The sequence below is a fragment of the Falco biarmicus genome, chromosome 2, assembly GCF_023638135.1.
Source record: "Falco biarmicus isolate bFalBia1 chromosome 2, bFalBia1.pri, whole genome shotgun sequence".
NCBI lineage: Eukaryota > Metazoa > Chordata > Aves > Falconiformes > Falconidae > Falco > Falco biarmicus.
This window is the reverse complement of record NC_079289.1, coordinates 82442027-82460871: the sequence shown is the minus strand read 5'-3', so window position 1 is coordinate 82460871 and position 18845 is coordinate 82442027. Positions and strand designations below refer to the sequence as shown.

The 18845-nt window shown below is 38.0% G+C and overlaps 1 protein-coding gene across 15 annotated transcripts in view; it reads right to left on the bottom strand.

Annotated features, from left to right (window-relative positions):
* CASK (calcium/calmodulin dependent serine protein kinase) overlaps window positions 1–18845 on the bottom strand; it is a 226511-nt gene that overhangs the window by 150971 nt on the left and 56695 nt on the right. For all 15 annotated transcript variants that reach the window (XM_056329526.1, XM_056329525.1, XM_056329530.1 and 12 more), the window contains exon 2: window positions 18512–18624. In XM_056329526.1, coding sequence (XP_056185501.1) covers window positions 18512–18624 — 113 coding nt within the window. The remainder of the gene's footprint in view (window positions 1–18511; window positions 18625–18845) is intronic.

Genomic DNA, 18845 nt, shown 5'->3' with positions numbered 1-18845 from the left:
CTAATACCAATGAAATCCGATTTTTGGTCTCCAGTTTGGAAAATGATTTTAATATAAAAATTTATTATTTACACATAATAAAATTAGTAAGCACAAAAAACTTAAGAAAATTTACTAAAGCTTCCATTCTATTTTCTGCTTCTAAAAGTTCAAAAATTTCATTCCACTTCTTGTATACACATATCCCTCATTACTATAACATGTTCTCAGTATCACCCAATACTCTAAGTTACAAGACCTTTGCCAATAACTGATCTTTGAGTTGGACTTTGACCACTCTGAGTGGTTAAAATCTGTGGAAGAATGGACTTGGACACTGAAATATAGCATCAGCATAGTATCAGATGGAAAGGAAAAAAAAAATATATTTGCTTACCTACCCAGACAACAGGCTTAAGAAAGAAAAGCCTAGAACTTGCTTGTTTTCACAAGCAATTTCTTTTAAGTCCTGGACATGAAACATGCCATCCTTTTCAGGAACAGTTCATATGGATAGAATAAATTCCATTACTGTAACAACCCAAGCAAACCACCTGACCTCAGAACACTCTTCCGGGTTAGCCTTTGTGCAAAAGCCTCCAGATCAAATGAAAAACAATCTACATCTCAATAATGGAGGAACAATTTAACACGCTACCTTACACAAACAGAATTGTTCCTTTCTACTCCCAATACCACTTCAGAGAACTGACAGCTACCAAGATCACCATTTACACAAACAAGTAATAACATAACACATCGCCAAAAAATTTAAGTGTTACCCCACTGTAGTCCTTAAAACCTCTGAACTCTGTTGGGAACTGGGCCCTTCTTCAAGAGGTTCAACTTTTCCTATACACAAAGGTCTAAGTGAACATCAATTAACTCCCTATTAACACATGAAAAGACAGATTCCATCCAACTATGAAAGGAACAAAATACCTTAAGCTGTCAAAGCCCCAGACAACTGCAGAGGGAAATTCAATCTGTAGGAATCCTAAACCAGAATCTAGTCCACTTGGCACAGTAAGGACCTCTTACCTTCCCTGTAAGAATGATCCTCATTAATAACAGGAAGGGCAAACCAAAACTATACACAACTGCCACTCAGCATCTACAAAGTGTATGTGTGGCTAATGTGGGGTGGTGCACAACTCAGGAATTCCATACTAATTGATACAGAAGGACAAATCTTCTAAGACAGATGAAGCAAATCCTGAAATCGGCATTATCTCAGTAAAGCCAGTACCCTCAAGTTTAGCAGTTTCTACTCGCTACAAGTAACCTCAGAACTAGACCGATTGTATTAATTTATTTTTTTGGCCAGTGGATCAAGAATACAGCCAACAAACTGTGAAAACAAAGCACATACAGGAACTGCAGGTCCAGCAAAGCACATACAGGAACTGCAGGTCCAGGCTTGTTACTAGGAAGAGTACTCACAATTTCAGAAGGAAAAAAAAAAAAAAAAAAAAAAAAAAGGGTAGCAGAATCCTCTTCATCTGACATGAGACTCTTCAGAGGAGCTACTTCTCTTGGGCAAATACAGCACTCAGGTTGCAAGAGGCAAAGGTGATAGTGAAGAACAGTGCTGAGACCAAGGGGAAATCAAGTTGCTGCAATGTCACATGAGGATTACAGATTTGATTCAGGATATGAACCTGCCTTCCTAGCAGCAAAAAAACTGTTACCACAGCATGACCAGCTCTAAAGCTCTACAACATAACATTTCTAAATACTAGCCTAGAAGATACCCAATTTCATAAAAAGACTGCCTCTCCCCATCAGTTTTTATATCACTGAAGAAACCAATTTTTTACAGTAGTTGGTACTATACGGAAGACCTAAAAAGAAAAAGGTTTCCAAATATAAATTATTTTTATAAAACAAAACCAGTACAGATATTAATTTTTTTTTTCTCCAAAGATTGTTGCCTATCTTGGCACATGTGCCCTCAGTCCTCAGGCCAGCATTTGTAACTCAAGATTACCATGCCCTGAAGCTGTGAATAGCTTCAACTCTTGGCAAATACAGCCCATAATTCCTCAAAAGTTGTTACAAACTATACTCTATAGGGGAACTTATTAAATACAACAGAACGAGGGTAGAAGTTTCTTTTATGTTGTAACACACAAAGGGATAAGCAAGGAACAAAACAGTACGCTGCGCTGAACTCCAGCTGTATTTCGTCTGTAATCAATTTACCCCAACATTACCAACAACAGCAAACGGCCAAGTCTTCAAACAGGATAGTGAAAAAGACAGACTGGCAAAGGCCAAAACAAGAAAAAGAGCAAATTCACAAAAGAGTGGTGGGGGTTGTGTGTGTGCACGTGTGGCACCTCTGAACCAGAGGACTTCACAAAACCTCTGTGAATAACAGGGCAGTAAACACCAAAAAAACCCTACAAGAGACAATAAAAGGAACGATGAGTGGGAGGAGTGAGAAGCCAGGAGAAACAAAGAGCGGGCTGAAGCACGAGGAGAGAGCAGGGGTGGGAGCAGAGCAGCAGCCCAGGCTGGGCTGAGGTAGGGCTCCAGAGGGGCTGCGGCCAGGCAGGGACCAGCATGAGCTGACCCCATCCCCCGCCTGCCACTGCTGCGGTGTTCTGCCTAAGCTCCTGTGTGTTTCTCTCAATACCACAGCCAGTAATTAAAAGCTTGTTAACTGACAGTTAATTAAATTGATTGAAATTCCTCCAAATTAGTAAACCCTTCTTCTGTGATGGGGGGAGGAGGGGGATGATGACACGAAACCAGCAAATCCCAAGTGAATGAACACCTTCAGTAAACCAGGCAGTGCCCTTAAGAAAAGCTAATCACAGGGACAGCTCCATACCCACAAACAAAACAGGATGTGACCGAAAATAAGAAACTGGGGTGGGGGCGTGGGGGGAAGCCTGGTAGTCCAGAAAATTTATAGAATGGAACACATACCTTCAAATCCTGAACTAGTATTTAGTTGCTGACCAGTCCTACCACATGGACAGGAACACAGATAAGGATAGCAGCTTTGATAAGATTTGAAGTTTTCCCCCCTCACTCTGTTGTTAATGTTACCTCGTGCATACACCTTCTCCAAGTAGCTTGCTTGCTTTTTTTTTTAAACCAAACAATACCTATGAGCTATTTAGGAAGGAACCCAGGTAGCAACCACAGCTATTTACATGATGTGCTCCTACAGTTCCTACTCCAGCCCTAGCTTGCATTCATGTGTCAAACAGTCACTGGTAGCCCTCAGAAGAGCCAAACCTCCCCTCCATTTTCTAAGCATCCCCCACCAGTTTATTGTTTCAGATTCTAAACTAACACACAACATACATAAATATTTTCCTCTAAAGACAGTATCAAAATTCCCAGCTGAATAAATTCACCTATGCTTGCTTACACTTTCCCCTTAACAAGGTAATTCTTCTTTAACCCTAACAGGTTTCTAAATGAGGTCCATTTAAAAAGGAAGCGGGCCAGGTGAGAAGAAAGTAAAGACTAGGAGACTTAGGGTGCAAGTCCTCTGTTCACTTTTTTCCCCAGCTTGGATTAAAATGTATCACTCCAAAGTTCAAACAAGTACCAAAGCCAATGCAATAAGTGACAGGACTGCACGGTGAGGAACCTGGGTTGAAGAAACTGGGCCTTTGCTCCCCCTTCAGCAGCCAGGATCTGTTAAATCAGTTCAGCCAGTCTTACTGAGGGGGAAAGGGCAGGAGATGCAAAGCAGCGAGACTCCCCACACACTGCACAGATGGTTAAGTGCCATCTAATAATCCTAAATGTTAGCATCCTACATTTCCAGGGCATACTAGTTTCTTTCCTGGTTTTCCCCTCAAACAGGTAAGCTTTAAAGAGACTGTATCTTTTTTAAAGATCACTATATCACTGGCAATGTTAAAAGTGACAGATCTTAAGAAACCTTCAACAACTAGTTCTGTCACAGTAGACAAAACAATATATTTTTTAACCTAACTTTAGTCAGACTTCTGGGTAATCAAGAAGCTTGGGTATTGTATTTCTGACTCTGCTAGTAACTTTCTGTGGAACCTGGAATATATCTTTAAAGTAATTTCTCAGTTCTGTGAAGTATTAAAAATAAATCCTCATTTAAGTGCCTTAACAAATGCTAAGACATTCTGAAAGAATAAAACATTACTTTTTAGCACCAGTCGCATTTGCATGCAGGCTTTTTCTTCTACAGCAACTTCAAAAAAGAAAGAATTTGACCACTGAATATTTTAGGTAAAATAAATACGTAGAACAATCTTCATAAAAAAAAAAAAAAAAGAAGCACACCATAAATCTTACTCATATATGAAGTGTTCTTAAGAAACAACCTCCAAGAAAAATCTCTGTCACAGATTTTAGGTAAACCAACTATATAGATCACTGTATTTTTATTTACATTGCCAATTTACTTACTGTCACAGCATATATTTCTTGGTTGGATTCATATTAGGAAATCAAATACATACAATACATTCAGTGTGAGTAGTCTATCCAGGTGTCCCTGGTAAGTGTCTTCATTAAAATAAATGACTTGTAGCTGGAAAATGCCATGCCAATAAATGCTGTTTCAGAGTGCTCAGACTGCAGTAACACACAAGAGCTGTTAAAAACAGATTTATCTCCTAAAGCCTTTGGCACTTGAAAAAACCCCAAAATTGCTAGTCTATAACCCTAAGAAAATGCAAGTATCTTCCAGTGCTTAGTTAGATACAATATTCTCATCCTTCTGCCTTCTAGGTAGTTAAGTGATCAAAGGGTTTTAAACCCATACATCTTCTATCCCATTATTCTGCAGCAGGAAGAATGACAGCTGTCTCAGTCAAATTCTTAAAGTTACTGGTCATACGTGTAGTAGTTTTAAAACGTACAATTAGGAGGAGCTTCAACACAGTATTAAAGATAAAACTGAATTCATACAATGTATGTTCATTCAAGTTTTTTTTAAAAGTGGATTTTTATCTTAAATCTAACTGTATAGACAATCACGTATTGTTTGCACCTAACTTCATTCTATTAAAATAATTAATATACTGGAATACAACTGACACAATATTTGACATGGTAGAATTAGAACAGCAGATAAAATGTAGAAAGTCTTTAAGAAATAGAATTAAGTTCATAGGTCTCCTCAGGACTCCAGACCCTTGATTTATTTAAATCAAGATGCCTCTCTTCACTAAAGAAGCTAAAAATCTACATTTTTCTACTCTGTATGTTCCAAGATCTTGTCTTTAAACTGTTCTAGAAGACAGCTTTCAAGCAACCAAACAACAAATATTGCCATCTGCCTTCATATTAGGTAGACTTGTTTCTCTTAATATTTTTTCCCTTTTTTCTGCAAAGATTTTCTTTAATCAGAGATTACCAGATATATATTTTTTTTTCTACTGAAGCAACTCTTATCCTAGAAAACACAGCCACTGTTTGGCAGTGTTCACAACTGGACTAAACCCACTGACTTGCTCTCAAGAAAGGCAGATACCTTTGCATCTGTACAAGTTAATATGCGCTAACACAACCTAAAGATTTTAATACTCACAAGCAACTGACATACTGACAACTTCCTGAACCCCATACTTTCTTCTCCTCAAACAATTTCCATTCTCCCACGTAATGACATATGGAGATCTCTCAGCTTCTACATACTTCGTTTATTAGTCATAAATATTTGCTGATGCAGATGTTAGAATGAAAATTTCCATGAAGATCAGTGTTCAGTTTCTACAATTGCAGCACTGACTGTGATAGTTTGTCACTGATCTTCAACATTTTCTTCCACTTAATTTTTCAGTGTGAAGTCCAGTTAAGGCAGTAGGAGGATTATGCTATGTGTTTTGATATTAGTAAACTCTTCTTATAATCACCAGTGCATATGCAGCAAACTGAAAAAGATAAGAGTTTCTACGTACAAAGATTAATACAACTTACAGCAGTTGCTATCCAACATTAGGTAGCAATTCTGTATTTTCTTAAGCAACTGATGATGAAGCAGTCAAGATCAAAGAACATTTTGATTTAAGGTATGCATTTTGTTTATCCCCTGTCTTTTTACTGATTTATGAACAAGTACTTTAAGTTTTGAACTATGAAAGACAGTATCTGATAGAGAGGTTTTTACTCCTTACATATATGGATATTATTATGAATATACAGACACTCATATATATATTACATATTTAAAATATGTCTGTCTCCTTCTAAAAAGCTATCTTTCATCCCATTTTTTAGAGGGTCCACCATGGTTTGCTAATGTGTCTTTACTCTTGCAAGTTTCCATTGCCTATAGCTCCAAACTGTGTTCATCTATAAGCCAGTAAAAATATCAGTACATGCAGAAAAGCTTCAAGGTTTGTAGCTGACTTGCAGGAAGACTACCTGAAATCATGATCTCACATCTAACGTGGCAGAAAACTTAGGAGAGTAAAACAGTATATCAATCTATGGATCACAAACCATGAAATCTTTCTTTTGGAAAAAGAAAGACTTTAGACAAGATTTTCACAGGATGTAAACTATCCCAAGCAAAAATCATACAACCCAAAGACTGAATTTTTACCAATGTCTTACTGCTATGGCAGAATACAGGTTTGGCATTCTAACATGAAAAGCAAGTATCGCTCAATGACTGATACTGCCCAAGGATCATTATTTACCATACCACAGTGACATATATTTATAGATTCACAAAACAACAAAACCCAGCATTTAGGAGTCAAAGAAGGTTCTCTCTGGATCAATGAATTAACAGAAATTGCAGCTCAGCTGCAATTAATCTTGAGTTTTGTTGATTGCACAAACCAGAACAGAATACATGCTCCCATCTAAACAGAAAATATTTGAAAATACAGCTGATGCTTATTATCTTCCCTATGTTTGTAACCAGCCTGAATTATGGCAAGCACAGCGAGAAGCCTATTTCTGGATTATTGGCAAGAATTATGATTCATTAGATGAGTACAGACTGTGTAAAAAGAAGTGTTTTGGAAGCGGTTTCATTTTTCAGAACAGAAGTTGGACATACCTCATGCACTTTGCAGAGATTAAAGCCAATGTTTAAGAATGAAGACTTGAGAGCATTCTCAAAATAAATATTTTAAAAAGCATATTTCCAGATTTCTTTGCATAAATTTAATTATGAATTTGCCTTGCAAAAAGGCTGAAGAAACACACCTTGTCATTTGGCTTATTGTACTGGTAAAAGCTCCAGGCATTGCTAACTACTTAAGGAACACCAAAGCAGGAATATCCTTGCTTCCTCCTCCAACCTAGATTTATTTTTAAAACAAACTTGCCTTTCTCAAACTCCTCAGTTTGCTTTCTTCAGCAAGAAGGCAGCTATAATTAACCTAGGGTTTCAGAAAAGAAAAATGTTATGTGATAAAACCTCATCTGCACACCCACAAAGCACAGAGAGACAACGGCATGTGGGGCAGGGGGGAGCCCAAATAATACCTTGCTCAGCTGCTCCCAGGCCCATCACGGGAGAGCCACCCACCCATCAAAGCAGTCACAAAGCTGTCTTTGTAGAATCAAGAATGGTTGAAGTTGGAAGGGTCCTTAGGAAAAATTTTCTTCACCAAAAGCATTGTCAAGCACTGGAACAGGCTGCTCAGGGAAGCAGTCAAGTCACCATCCCTGGAGATATTTAAAATATGTGTAGATGTGGCGCTTAGGAACATGGTATAGTGGTGGACTTGAGAGTGTTGGGTTAACAGGTGGACTTGATGATCTTAAGGGTCTTTTCCAACCTAAATAATACTATGATTCCATAATCTCTGCAGGTCTTCTGGTCCAACCCCCTCAAGCAGGGCCACCTAGAGCCAGTTGCCCAGGATCACATCCAGACAGCTTTTGATTACCTTCAATGATGGTGATGGAGACCCCACAACCTCTCTGGGCAACCTGTGCCAGGGCTTGGTCACCCTCACGGCAGGGGGCGGGGGGGGGGGGGGAAGTGTTTCCTCATGTTCAGATGGAGCCTCCTGTGTTTTGGTTTGTAGCCACTGCTGCTGGTGCTTTCACTGGCCACCACTGGAAAGAGACTGGCTCCACCCTCTTCCCACCCTTCCTTCAGGTATTTGTACACATCCATGAGATTCCTCCTGAGTCTTCCCTTCACTGGGCTAAACAGTCCCAGCCCTCCTGATGCTCCAGTCCCTTCATCATCTTAGTGGCAGCCCTTTGCTGGACCCTCTCCACTACATCCATGTCTCTATTGTACCGGGGAGCCCAGAACTGGACCCAGCACTTCAAGTGTGGCCTCACCAGGGCTGAGTAGAGTGGAAGGATCACCTCCCTCAACCTTCTGGTAACGCTGCTCCTAAGGCAGCCCAGGATACCGTTTAGCCTTTCTTTGTGGCAAGGGCACATTGCTGCCTCGTGTTCAACTTGGTGTCCCACCAGGACCACCACAGGGCCTTTTCTGCAAACATGCTGTCCACCCACATGGCCCCCACCAGGTACCGGTACAAGGGGTTGCTCCTCACCACCCGCAGGACTTTGCACGCTTCCCCTTGTTGAACTGCATGAGGTTCCTGTCAGCCCATGGCCCCAGCCTGATGAGGTCCCTGTGGATGGCAGCACGACCCTCTGGCGCATCAGCTGCTCTTCCCAGGTCGGTGTCATCTGCAAACTTGCTGAGGGTACACTCTGCCCCATGGCCCAGACCATTAATGAAGATGCTGAAGAGGACCGGACCCAGTACTGACCCCTGTGGTACACCAAGAGCTTCTGGCCTCCAACTCGACTCTGTGCCACTGATGAAAGCACCCTCCGGGCCCAGCTGTTCAACTAGTTTTCAATCCACATCACTTTGTACTCGTCCATCCCATACTCCTTCATCTTCTCTTTAAGAATCTTATGAGATACAGCATCAAAGCCCTTCCTAAGTCTAGACAGACAATATCCCTTGCCCTTCCATCTACCAGGCCAGTTGTTTCATCCTGGAAGTTTCTCAAGTTGGTCAACCATGACTTCCCCTTGGTGAATCCATGCTCACTACTCCTGATGACTTTGCTGTCCTTTATGTACCTGGAAATGGTTTCCAGGATTAGTTGCTCCACCTCCTTCCTCGGTATGAAGGTGAAGCTGACTGACCTGCAGTTCCCTGGGTCCTCCTTCTTGCCCTTCTTGAAGATCAGAGTGACATTTGCTCTCCTTCATCCCTTATGTATCTCTCCCAATCACCACGATCACTCGAAGATTATCCAGCTGGCCTCCTAACGGTATCTCAGCTCCATCAGCACTTTTGGGCCCTGATGGAATGGACTCACATCTGTGTAAATACACTTAGAGGCAATGAACACTTTAACAGTACATTATCCTCTTAGGGTGCTTCAGGCCTCTGATTGAGACAAAGCAGAGAGTTCTTAAGACACCTCCTTTACTGAATACTTCACATATTTAACTACCAAACACAAGTACAGAAGTCATCATACTGTTAAAACTACCATATGCATGCAACTAAATTCTTAGTACAGGGACAGACAAGATTGAAATAGTATGAGATTTTAAAGCCTGTTTTTGAATAATAGTGAATTGTGTCTGTGATATTTTATTTCCTTTGTTTCTCTGGGCTGAGAGAGGATTAGAATAGAAGGCTTTTTATAACCCTGGTCAACTAAAGTCTCTCTTGTTAAAGTTTGGGAGATGTGGTTTGGAAAGCAGTATCAGGTTCAGAACAACTGACTGAGAATGCAACTGTAGATGACTGGGATGGACATTTCAATGACAGGCTTACCATCAGAAAGACGACCTCACACACACACCACCACCCTACTCACCCCCCCCCCGAAAAATCCCACCACCAAAACCCACAAAACAAATCTAGAACAGTTATTTCCAAGTCTTTTGTAAGGTATTCAGCATACCACAGAATACCCCAATTACCTGGCAGGCACCATTTTTCTACTCTGCTTGGAATAAATAGTATCAACTGCAGCTCACTTCCCTGGTTCTGTGATTTATGTTGAACCACAAGTACCATCTGAAAATGTTTTTCCTAAATTAAAAAAAAAAATTATGAAGAATTTAAAATATTTTCAAGTTTAATTTTCAGTGAAACTTATTAGAAGAAAATTCTAAATAGTTGTGAGCTCCCACGTACAGATGGCATTCAAACAACAGATTTAAAGGACCAACCACTTTGTGTCCAGATTAAGCAGAAGTGATGTATAAGTACAAGTCTGCACAGAAGTTTATATCAATTAGTAAATATACTTTATGACTTGAGATGACTAAGATGTACATAAATTATGCAATTTATTCAGAAAAATGGTTTGATATTATGTATTATTGAACAAGATTCACCTATTTAGTGATACTAGTTATTTCAGTAAGAATTTTAACAAAATGTTCACTAAGCCCGATTTTATATGTACAAAGAGGAATTAACTTGTGAGAAACACATTCACTGACTTAAATGACAGGAAGTTTAAGAACGTTTTGATAACAAGATTCATTTGCATAGGTCTCATTTTCTTTCATGTATGTGAACATATTTTCTTCTTCCACATACATGGAAGTGGGATGTAAAGTGAGATAAAAGATTAGAGCAGTGTTACTTTGGAAGCACTTTTCAATCAATTACAATTTTTTAAAAATCCAGGTCAATTGCCTAGTCAGTTATATAACAAAATTAACAGTTAAATTGTATATTATCTGCTGTATAAATAGTGGTTAGTTCTAATTATATAATTATATTATTTGATGTGTTCTAAGACTTTCAAGATACAGAGGTTTTAAATTAATACTCTAATATGTTATTCTTAGAATGAATAATTATCAAAATGACAGTCAAATACACTTCATATTGTTGCACTCTGAAACTTATAAAGGGTACCATTTATACTTATAAAATTGGGAAATGTGTTGACTACTCTTGTTGCTTAGCTGCATGATACCATTCTCAAAATCAGTTTCACAATAACGTTAGGTAAAGACCTACCTAATCTGGCAACGTGCAACTAGTCCGCGGTGGCTTCAGCCACTAAATGTAACAGTCATTTTTACGATATTTGCTCTACAATAAAACTAAGCACAGATGAACAAATGTGTAGCTGAGTGTAAAGATTAAAAAAAGAGGGAAGAGGTGCGCTCCTGCTAAGCTATTGTACGTTCAGCACTACAGTAAATCTAATAAAAACAGATACATATTAAAGGCAAGGGAATGAAGTCACACAGCAAACAAAGCTCTCCTTGTTTGGCAGACTGATTAGGAGGAATAAAGAGCCAATTGCTTGCAATGCATAAAAACGTAACTATTTTCCTTTTGTTTAAGCAACAGTTCATAAAAGAATTGGTAAATATTCTTACATGCTTTAATGTGGGTGTAATAAATTCACAAGCTATGCTTTCCTTTCTGAAGATGGAAAGGGAAAGCATTACATCAACACTGCTGTGACTATGCTTGCATCAAATTTCAAGAAATTCCATGTTCTTGAAATAAAATGATTCCATATAGCTGCTCTTTATTACTCTTGACTTATGATCTGGATGAAAGGCCGTATTTCTTTATAGAACTTCATATTTGCTTCCCTGGACCAATCAAATTCTCATGTAGGACTCCAGAAGGGGTCAAAACAATAATTTGACCAGTGAGACTTAGTATCCCACTCCTGAAGTCTGTCTCTGGGCCCATGCTAGAAACAGCACCAAAAAGGTCCCCTAATATACAACATTGTATTTTACACTTTAAAAAACCAATTGTATTATGTCAAGTGTTGTCCAAGCCTGAATTCTGTATTTCCAACCAAAATACACATGCACCATTTCTGCAGTAAACTCATGTCCAGTAGCAAGAAAAAAAAAGTCCTAAAAATAAATCCTTGTTATGTTTTCATACATTTATGTGATTCACTGTATCTATTGTGTTGTTAACATGCTTATAACACTTACAGATATCTCTTCTGTTGTCTTTTTACACAAAAGTATTTCATTCTAATGACACCTTGTTTATGAAAGTTATAGCAGAACTATAAAAGTTACACATTTATGAAATTTATAGGTACAAATCAGTCGAACTGAATTTGTAAACAAACCAGCCTATGGCTTCTCCAGAAAATGAAAAGAAGAGAACTCAAATCCTTCATTAAGTTAAAACAAGCTAACCCCTCAAAAAGGCTAAGGTAATATTTTCTGTACCAAAACAGGCACAGTTCTACCCAGTGTGAAAAAAGTACAACTAAGTTAGGAAATACACATTCCACAGTCAGAGAGACTCTTGAAACAGCAAACTTCAAAAGTTGTTTAAAGCATCAGTCTTCAAGCCCTGTTGATAGGCAGAAACTCTAGCAGAGGTCCCTTTCATCATCATGACCTTGACACACACACACTTTTTTTTTAAACGTAATTTTCCTAGAAAGCATTTTTTTTATACTTGATTTTGTATTACCATAGCTACATGGCAATTTTACACTGACCTGCTTTATCATTTGTACAGCATACACAGAAACTACAGTGGCATTTAGAAGACCAGGAACATAAACTCCATGACAGGCAGCTACCAACGTTTTAAATACCTTTGCTTCAAAATTCCACATTTGCGCATTTTCTTTTTAACAGAGATGTTATTAATACCATGTGACTTTTGCAGGCTATAAACAGACGCCTCAAACTCTTCAGTGCTGAGACGTACACACTCAACGAATTTTCAAGAGAGCTCCGGTGTAACAGAGCTCTATCTGCAACACTACTATCACTAAATACTTTAAGATTTCTCTTAAGGCTAAAATAATAATAAAAGAAAAAGCAAAGTCAAGCTGATGCAGCTTTTCATTCTCTGAAATGTCCTTGTATTTTCTACCTTCAATGAAAGAAAATCTATAATGATGCCTTCCTCATATTTTCAGTAACACACAGAAATGCTGGTGGGAAATAACCTCTGATGGTTATCCGATCTGACCCCAAGTCAAAGTGAAGTAACTGCTAACATTGATCAGGACAGCTGTGCCTTCATCCAGGGACAGAGGTCCTATAACCTCTCTGGGCTACCTATACCTGCTGTACTATCCTCCCAGGAGAAAATTTTTTCCTCATGGTCAACCTGAACCTTCTAAGCAACCATTTCTTGCCATTACTCTTTGTTATAACAGCTGTCACTGTTAAAGACAGCTTGGATCTGCTGGTTTTGTAACCCTTCAAGTAGTTGTAGACTACTGTTACATCACTGTCTTAGCTTCCTCTGCATCAGGCTAAACAAACCCAGCTCCCTCAACCTCTGTTAGCCCATCATGTGCTGTAGGGTCCTGACTGTCTTGATAATCCTTTGCTGGGACCTTTCCAGTTCTTTAGCATACCTTTAATTGTGAAGCTCCAAACTGGACACAATAGCTCAGGTGTGGGCCCAATAATGTCACACAAGGAAGTAAATTTCCTTGATCTGTGAAATATGGGACAGAACTGACAACTACTAGAAATTCCAGGTAAGTTGGTACTTCCAAATCAAAGGCAAAGAATCAGTCGCTCTTTCTTCAAATCCAGTCTGCATATGGTACAGTTATCATAAAATTTGATAAAATACAGGTTTGTAATACCTTTTACTCAACGACTTGAGCTCAACACTGACACTGCATTTTTTGCTTAAACCCTTGAAAAAAACCAGGGAGAGAGGTACAGAATCTTACTCACAGACACTTTTGCAAAAAATATTTTTTTCACCACAGCCTTCCAATACCAAAAGCTGAAGGTACTCTGCCATATATCTTTACTCAGAATTAAAGCCTTTCAAACGAACTGCACTCACAAAGTGATTTTAAAAATGCAAGTCTAAACAAAAAACAAACAAACCCCAACCCCACAAATAAGAACAAGAGCAAGGAATCATTCACAACATGAAAATATGTCAGGGAAAAGACCGGTGGGCCCTTTGTAGAAACAAAACCAAAATGATGCCAACTTTCCAATTTTTTTCCCCCTCAATGAAATAATACGGGAATTCTCTAGCTAAAATGGATGATCCATAGCAGTGACCATTCTGATTCAACTATCTTGCCCCTCTCAGTGCTAGAAGTAATCCAAGAACTATATTCAAAACACTTCTTTCTTGGCTGTAAGTTCGCTCTTTGCCACAGCCAAAACTTTTTGCAGACTGCCTTCACAGCTTGCTTGCAGTGGAACCAGTTTGGGTTCTAAAGGAAACGTGAGAATCTTTATCAGTTCATCTATTCAGCTTCAGAGTGGCTTGCATGCATACAAACCTGTACAGGCGCATATACCAACCTAATAAGGTCTAGCCCGTTAAAAGGTTGTGGGAGTAATGATAATCACTTTCTTTGTGAGGACATTTCTATCAGAATGAATTCAGATAACTGAATCTAATATATAATGAATTAAATCTTGAAAAACAGCTTCAAAGAGACATGCACTGTAAGCACAGGGCACTGTCCTTTAAATTGCTTTGAAAAACACTCGGCATGTTAAAAGAAAGCAATCTGACGCTAACAAAAGGTAGACAAATAAGGTATATTGGCTTTTACTAAGTAGTAAAGAACAGATCACCATTCTCTTCCTAAGAAATAGTGTTTGCATTTAAAGATATTTGGTGTTAGAACTGCTAAGTAAAAGCAAGATATGTAAGCCACAAAGAGAAAAATAACGACAAAGACAATGCATGGGATGTGAAGAGAGCTGCAGAAGAAATGGACAGTAAAAGGTAACTATGGTGTGAGCTGTAACAAATTCAGAAATAAGGAACATGCTTTTTATACTTTTCCATCCCAAAAGTTCTAAGTATAGCAACTAAGAGCTGTATTTTGAAATAAAAGTATCAGTGTAAATAAATTTATTAGACTTCAATGAGTAAAGTAGCTTCTGTGAGCATCAAGTACTCTGAACTGAACTGTACAAAACAGTCTCTTTTGTATCTACAAATATTCAAGCTCTGCATTTTCTTATGTATATTTTTAATTTTTGGTATCCCAGCAGCATGAAAGCATAGTGAACTGTAGTAGAATCTGTCATCATGTAAAATAGCCAGCATTAATCCAGTAGATCACGTGGCCACTTGAACAGTGACAAGGTGTCAATATACTTCATTAATATGGTTGAATTACAACACCACAGAGATTGATGACACAGTATGCAAGACTGTGAATGCTAATACTTAAATCCAATAGAACCTAGCCTAAATTAGATTTGTTAGCTGTCAGGCATTGTAACATAGCATTATTCTTTTTTTTCCTATTATCAAACCACTGCAGAGATGCACACATACATAAAAATCACTTGAGAAGTCCACATCTATACACGGTACATGTACTGAGCAGCCTTGTGGAATGAACACTATACTAGATAAAAGTTTGCCTTGCAAGCTAGTGACTTCTCTACCATCAACCACAAATGCTCACTACAGTACCAATTAATAAACATGCATTAGCCTAGAGAAGTATCAATTTTTCAAGTTTGATTGCTTTTGTTACTGTGGTAAGGCTGATACCATTACTGTAAGAAATCAGTTTATTTTTTAAATGAATTCTGTAGACTAGTAAACAGTCTTTTTATAACATATTTCATGTCTCACCTTTCATAAGTTAAAAAAATTGCAACACTGTATTAGAACCAGGTTTAAATTAAAACTGTATCAAAACCAGTTTTACATTAACTTTTTAAAATTGAAACATTGTATCAAACCTAGTTTTAATTTAACTCTTTTTTTATCACAGTACTGTTAAACCCAAATTTTCTCCCTAAATGGTATTAAAACTATATAGCCCCACTGATTACATGTAGACTGTTGCTAACAATACCACAGAATCACAGAATCACGTAGGTTGGGAAGAACTTTTGGAGGCCATCTAGTCCGAACTCTTCCCCAAAGCAGGTCGAAGCAGATCAGGAAGCCCAGGGCCTCGTGCAGCCCAGTTCTGAGCATCTCCAAGGGTGCTCTCCGCAGTCTCTGCACAAACTCTACCAGAGTTTCACCATTCACAGGATGAATTTTACTTTCTTGTCTCTAATTGGAATTTTCCACGTTGCAACTTGCTTGCATGGCTGCTTGCCTTTTCACCATGCGCCTATACGAAGAGTTTGGCTCCATCTGCTCTATACCCTTCTATTAGGTAGTTAAGACAGCACTAAATCTCACCTTAGCTTCTCTTTCTAAGGCTAGGCAAATCCAGTCCTCTCCATCACTGCTGGACTCATGCCAGTATATCGTTGTTTTTCTTGTACTGGGGAAACCAAGACTGCACAAAGTGCTCCAGGTGTGGTCTCACAAGGGATGAACAGAGAAAATAATCACTTCCTTTGATTTGCTGGCCACACTCCTGCAGCAGTCTGCTATGCAGTTGGCTGCCTTTGCCACAAGAGTACACTGCTGACAAATATATAAAGATGAAGTTCTTACCCATAAACACCTGTCATGCCACATGGGTACATATGCAAAAGCACTCAAAATCCGAGACTTTTTAGATTTAATCATAAGTGTGGAGGCATACTGGGCCCTTTACTTTTCAGCACTTTACATGTATGTGAAATTAATGAAAGGAATTGTCATCAGCTCCCTCACAAGCAGAACATCCTGTTCTCCCACTCCTGTGCCTCAAAGAAAGACTGGAGGTGGAAAGTTGTACAAAGATAGGGCAAAACTTTGAGATAAAGAACATTCCTAAGGATTAACCTCCCCATTCCAACTCCAGTTTACACTTTAACACAATTTACAAATACAGCTACCTCCCAGGTAAAACACCTATTTATTTCCTGCAAGTACCACCATCACGGCCCCCCACCAATGTGTTTAAGGAATTCTGTATCAGAAATGAGCCAAACAAATGTTAAAAAATTTAAGAAAAATAAAATCTTTTAACAAAATAAACCTATAACCTGGATAGAGAAGAGGTACACACACACACACAAAGCACTGAGAAAAACAAAATAAAGAGTACACAAGATGGAAAGAGTTTGTGAAAAACAGGTTCAGATTCTTATGTAGAGTTAAGGACTTGCTCCACATTCACTTACACATTTATGTGTCTTAATATTACAAATCTAATGCATAACAATTCAAAATCTTAAAAAAACCCAAACCAAACAAAAATATCCCAACAACAATCCACAACCAAAAAAACCCAAAACAAAATAAACAAACCACTAAACCATAAAGTGTTTATGGTCTGTTAACTCAATGACCTGCTGGCTTGAATTGTAACTATATCACTATAATACAAGTGGGATCAAAACCCAAAAATTTCTTAGTCTAGTCCCAAGCGTTTTCTTTAGACCCAAGCAGAAAATACAAACTATCAACAGCTATCCTTCATTTTTCCAGTGAATCTATTACACTGTTGGCTCCCCCTTTCCTCCTGATGAGTCCCTACCCTTTTGCCTGCTATTTCTCCCTTTCAGTAAATCCTTCATGGACCCAAAAGATTGAATTTTATTGTCATGAAGCGAGGAAAGCAATACTCCACTAAAGGTAGGAATGTCTCCTACCATCAGCAGTTAAGATGAGCTTAACCAGAAAAGACTAGAATACAGACAGAACCTCCTGTAAAAGATACCAAATAATTTTAGTGAAAATACACTAGCTCAAAATGCAATGGTTTTTAATAAATATTTTAATAAATAACCTGCAAAAACCACAATGCAGCTGTATACAAGCTGTGTATTTTGGAAAACACAGCTTATATTTTGCTGGAGGGCTAGAAAAAAGAAACTAGCAATGGAAATGTAAATGGAAATCCTTGGTAAAGTCCAAAGCAAGATGTGTGATTTACCTTGTAAATCAAACTAGCTATCATTAAGGCTTAAGATTCTGTTTGTTATAATTACTACAAAAAGTCACTAACCCGTTTTTGCTGCTGAACTTGGGTTTATAAGGACTTAGATGGTACAAGCAGAGTCCCCAAAAAAACATTACTTTACAAAAGAATATGATGTCCAGTAAAAATATACTGGACATGAAATACACAGTGATTATCATTCAGTTACCATGCTCTTTTTCATATAGTGTAAAAGGAGCATTTTATGCACACAAGTTGCATACTCAACTTGGAGAAGATGTATTGTTTTACCCTAAAATAGGAAATGTTAAGAAATACAGCATTTTGTTTACACTGTAACAATTCTGCAGCATTGTTTTAAAATCCTGACTATATTAAAAATGTACAGTATTGTATATAATTTCACAAATCTGTATCACAACTTTTCACCTATTTTATAGCAAATTACTTGCTAAATCTAGACTACTAAAACCAAAACTGATGTGTTCTTACTTTAATTCCTTTGTATGCTTTTGGATTCAGAATTAGTTTTTTTAAGAAATTCATTCTTTTTTAAAAAAAATCCTAACAGAAATAGCAATGGTTAACAGTTTGTATAGACCTGCTATTCCTTCTAATATTTATTATCACAGTGGAAGAGCCATAGTAATTACTAAAGATTAGAAATGTATGCAGTAAGTTAAATTTGAGATATAAGACCTTTAAAACTTCCACAAAATGTAAACCAGAAAGGATCTTACAAAGCAAGCAAACAGAAAAGGTTGAGAAACCAAAACCCGTGTTCATTCAGAATTTGCTTAACTTTTGATTCTTACCTTCTGTGCTTAATCCAGGACTTGAAGTGAATTTTGCTACATCGACAATCTTTACAGCAAACTGTTGCCCTGTTTCCCTGTTGATACATCGCCGCACAACACTGAACGGACCCCTGAAACACACACACACACAGAAAACAGCAATAAATAATCCATTCCCTTTTATGTGCTGAGCTACAATTCCATTACTTATTAACAAAGTTTAGATTCCACGATTCAAGTGCAGTATTTACACAGAAGCTTATACCTCTCATGCTTGCTGCCCATTAAATGTTAAGATTAGTAATTTTAACTAAAAACTAGTATAAAGAACACCAAATGAGTTTCATGTTTT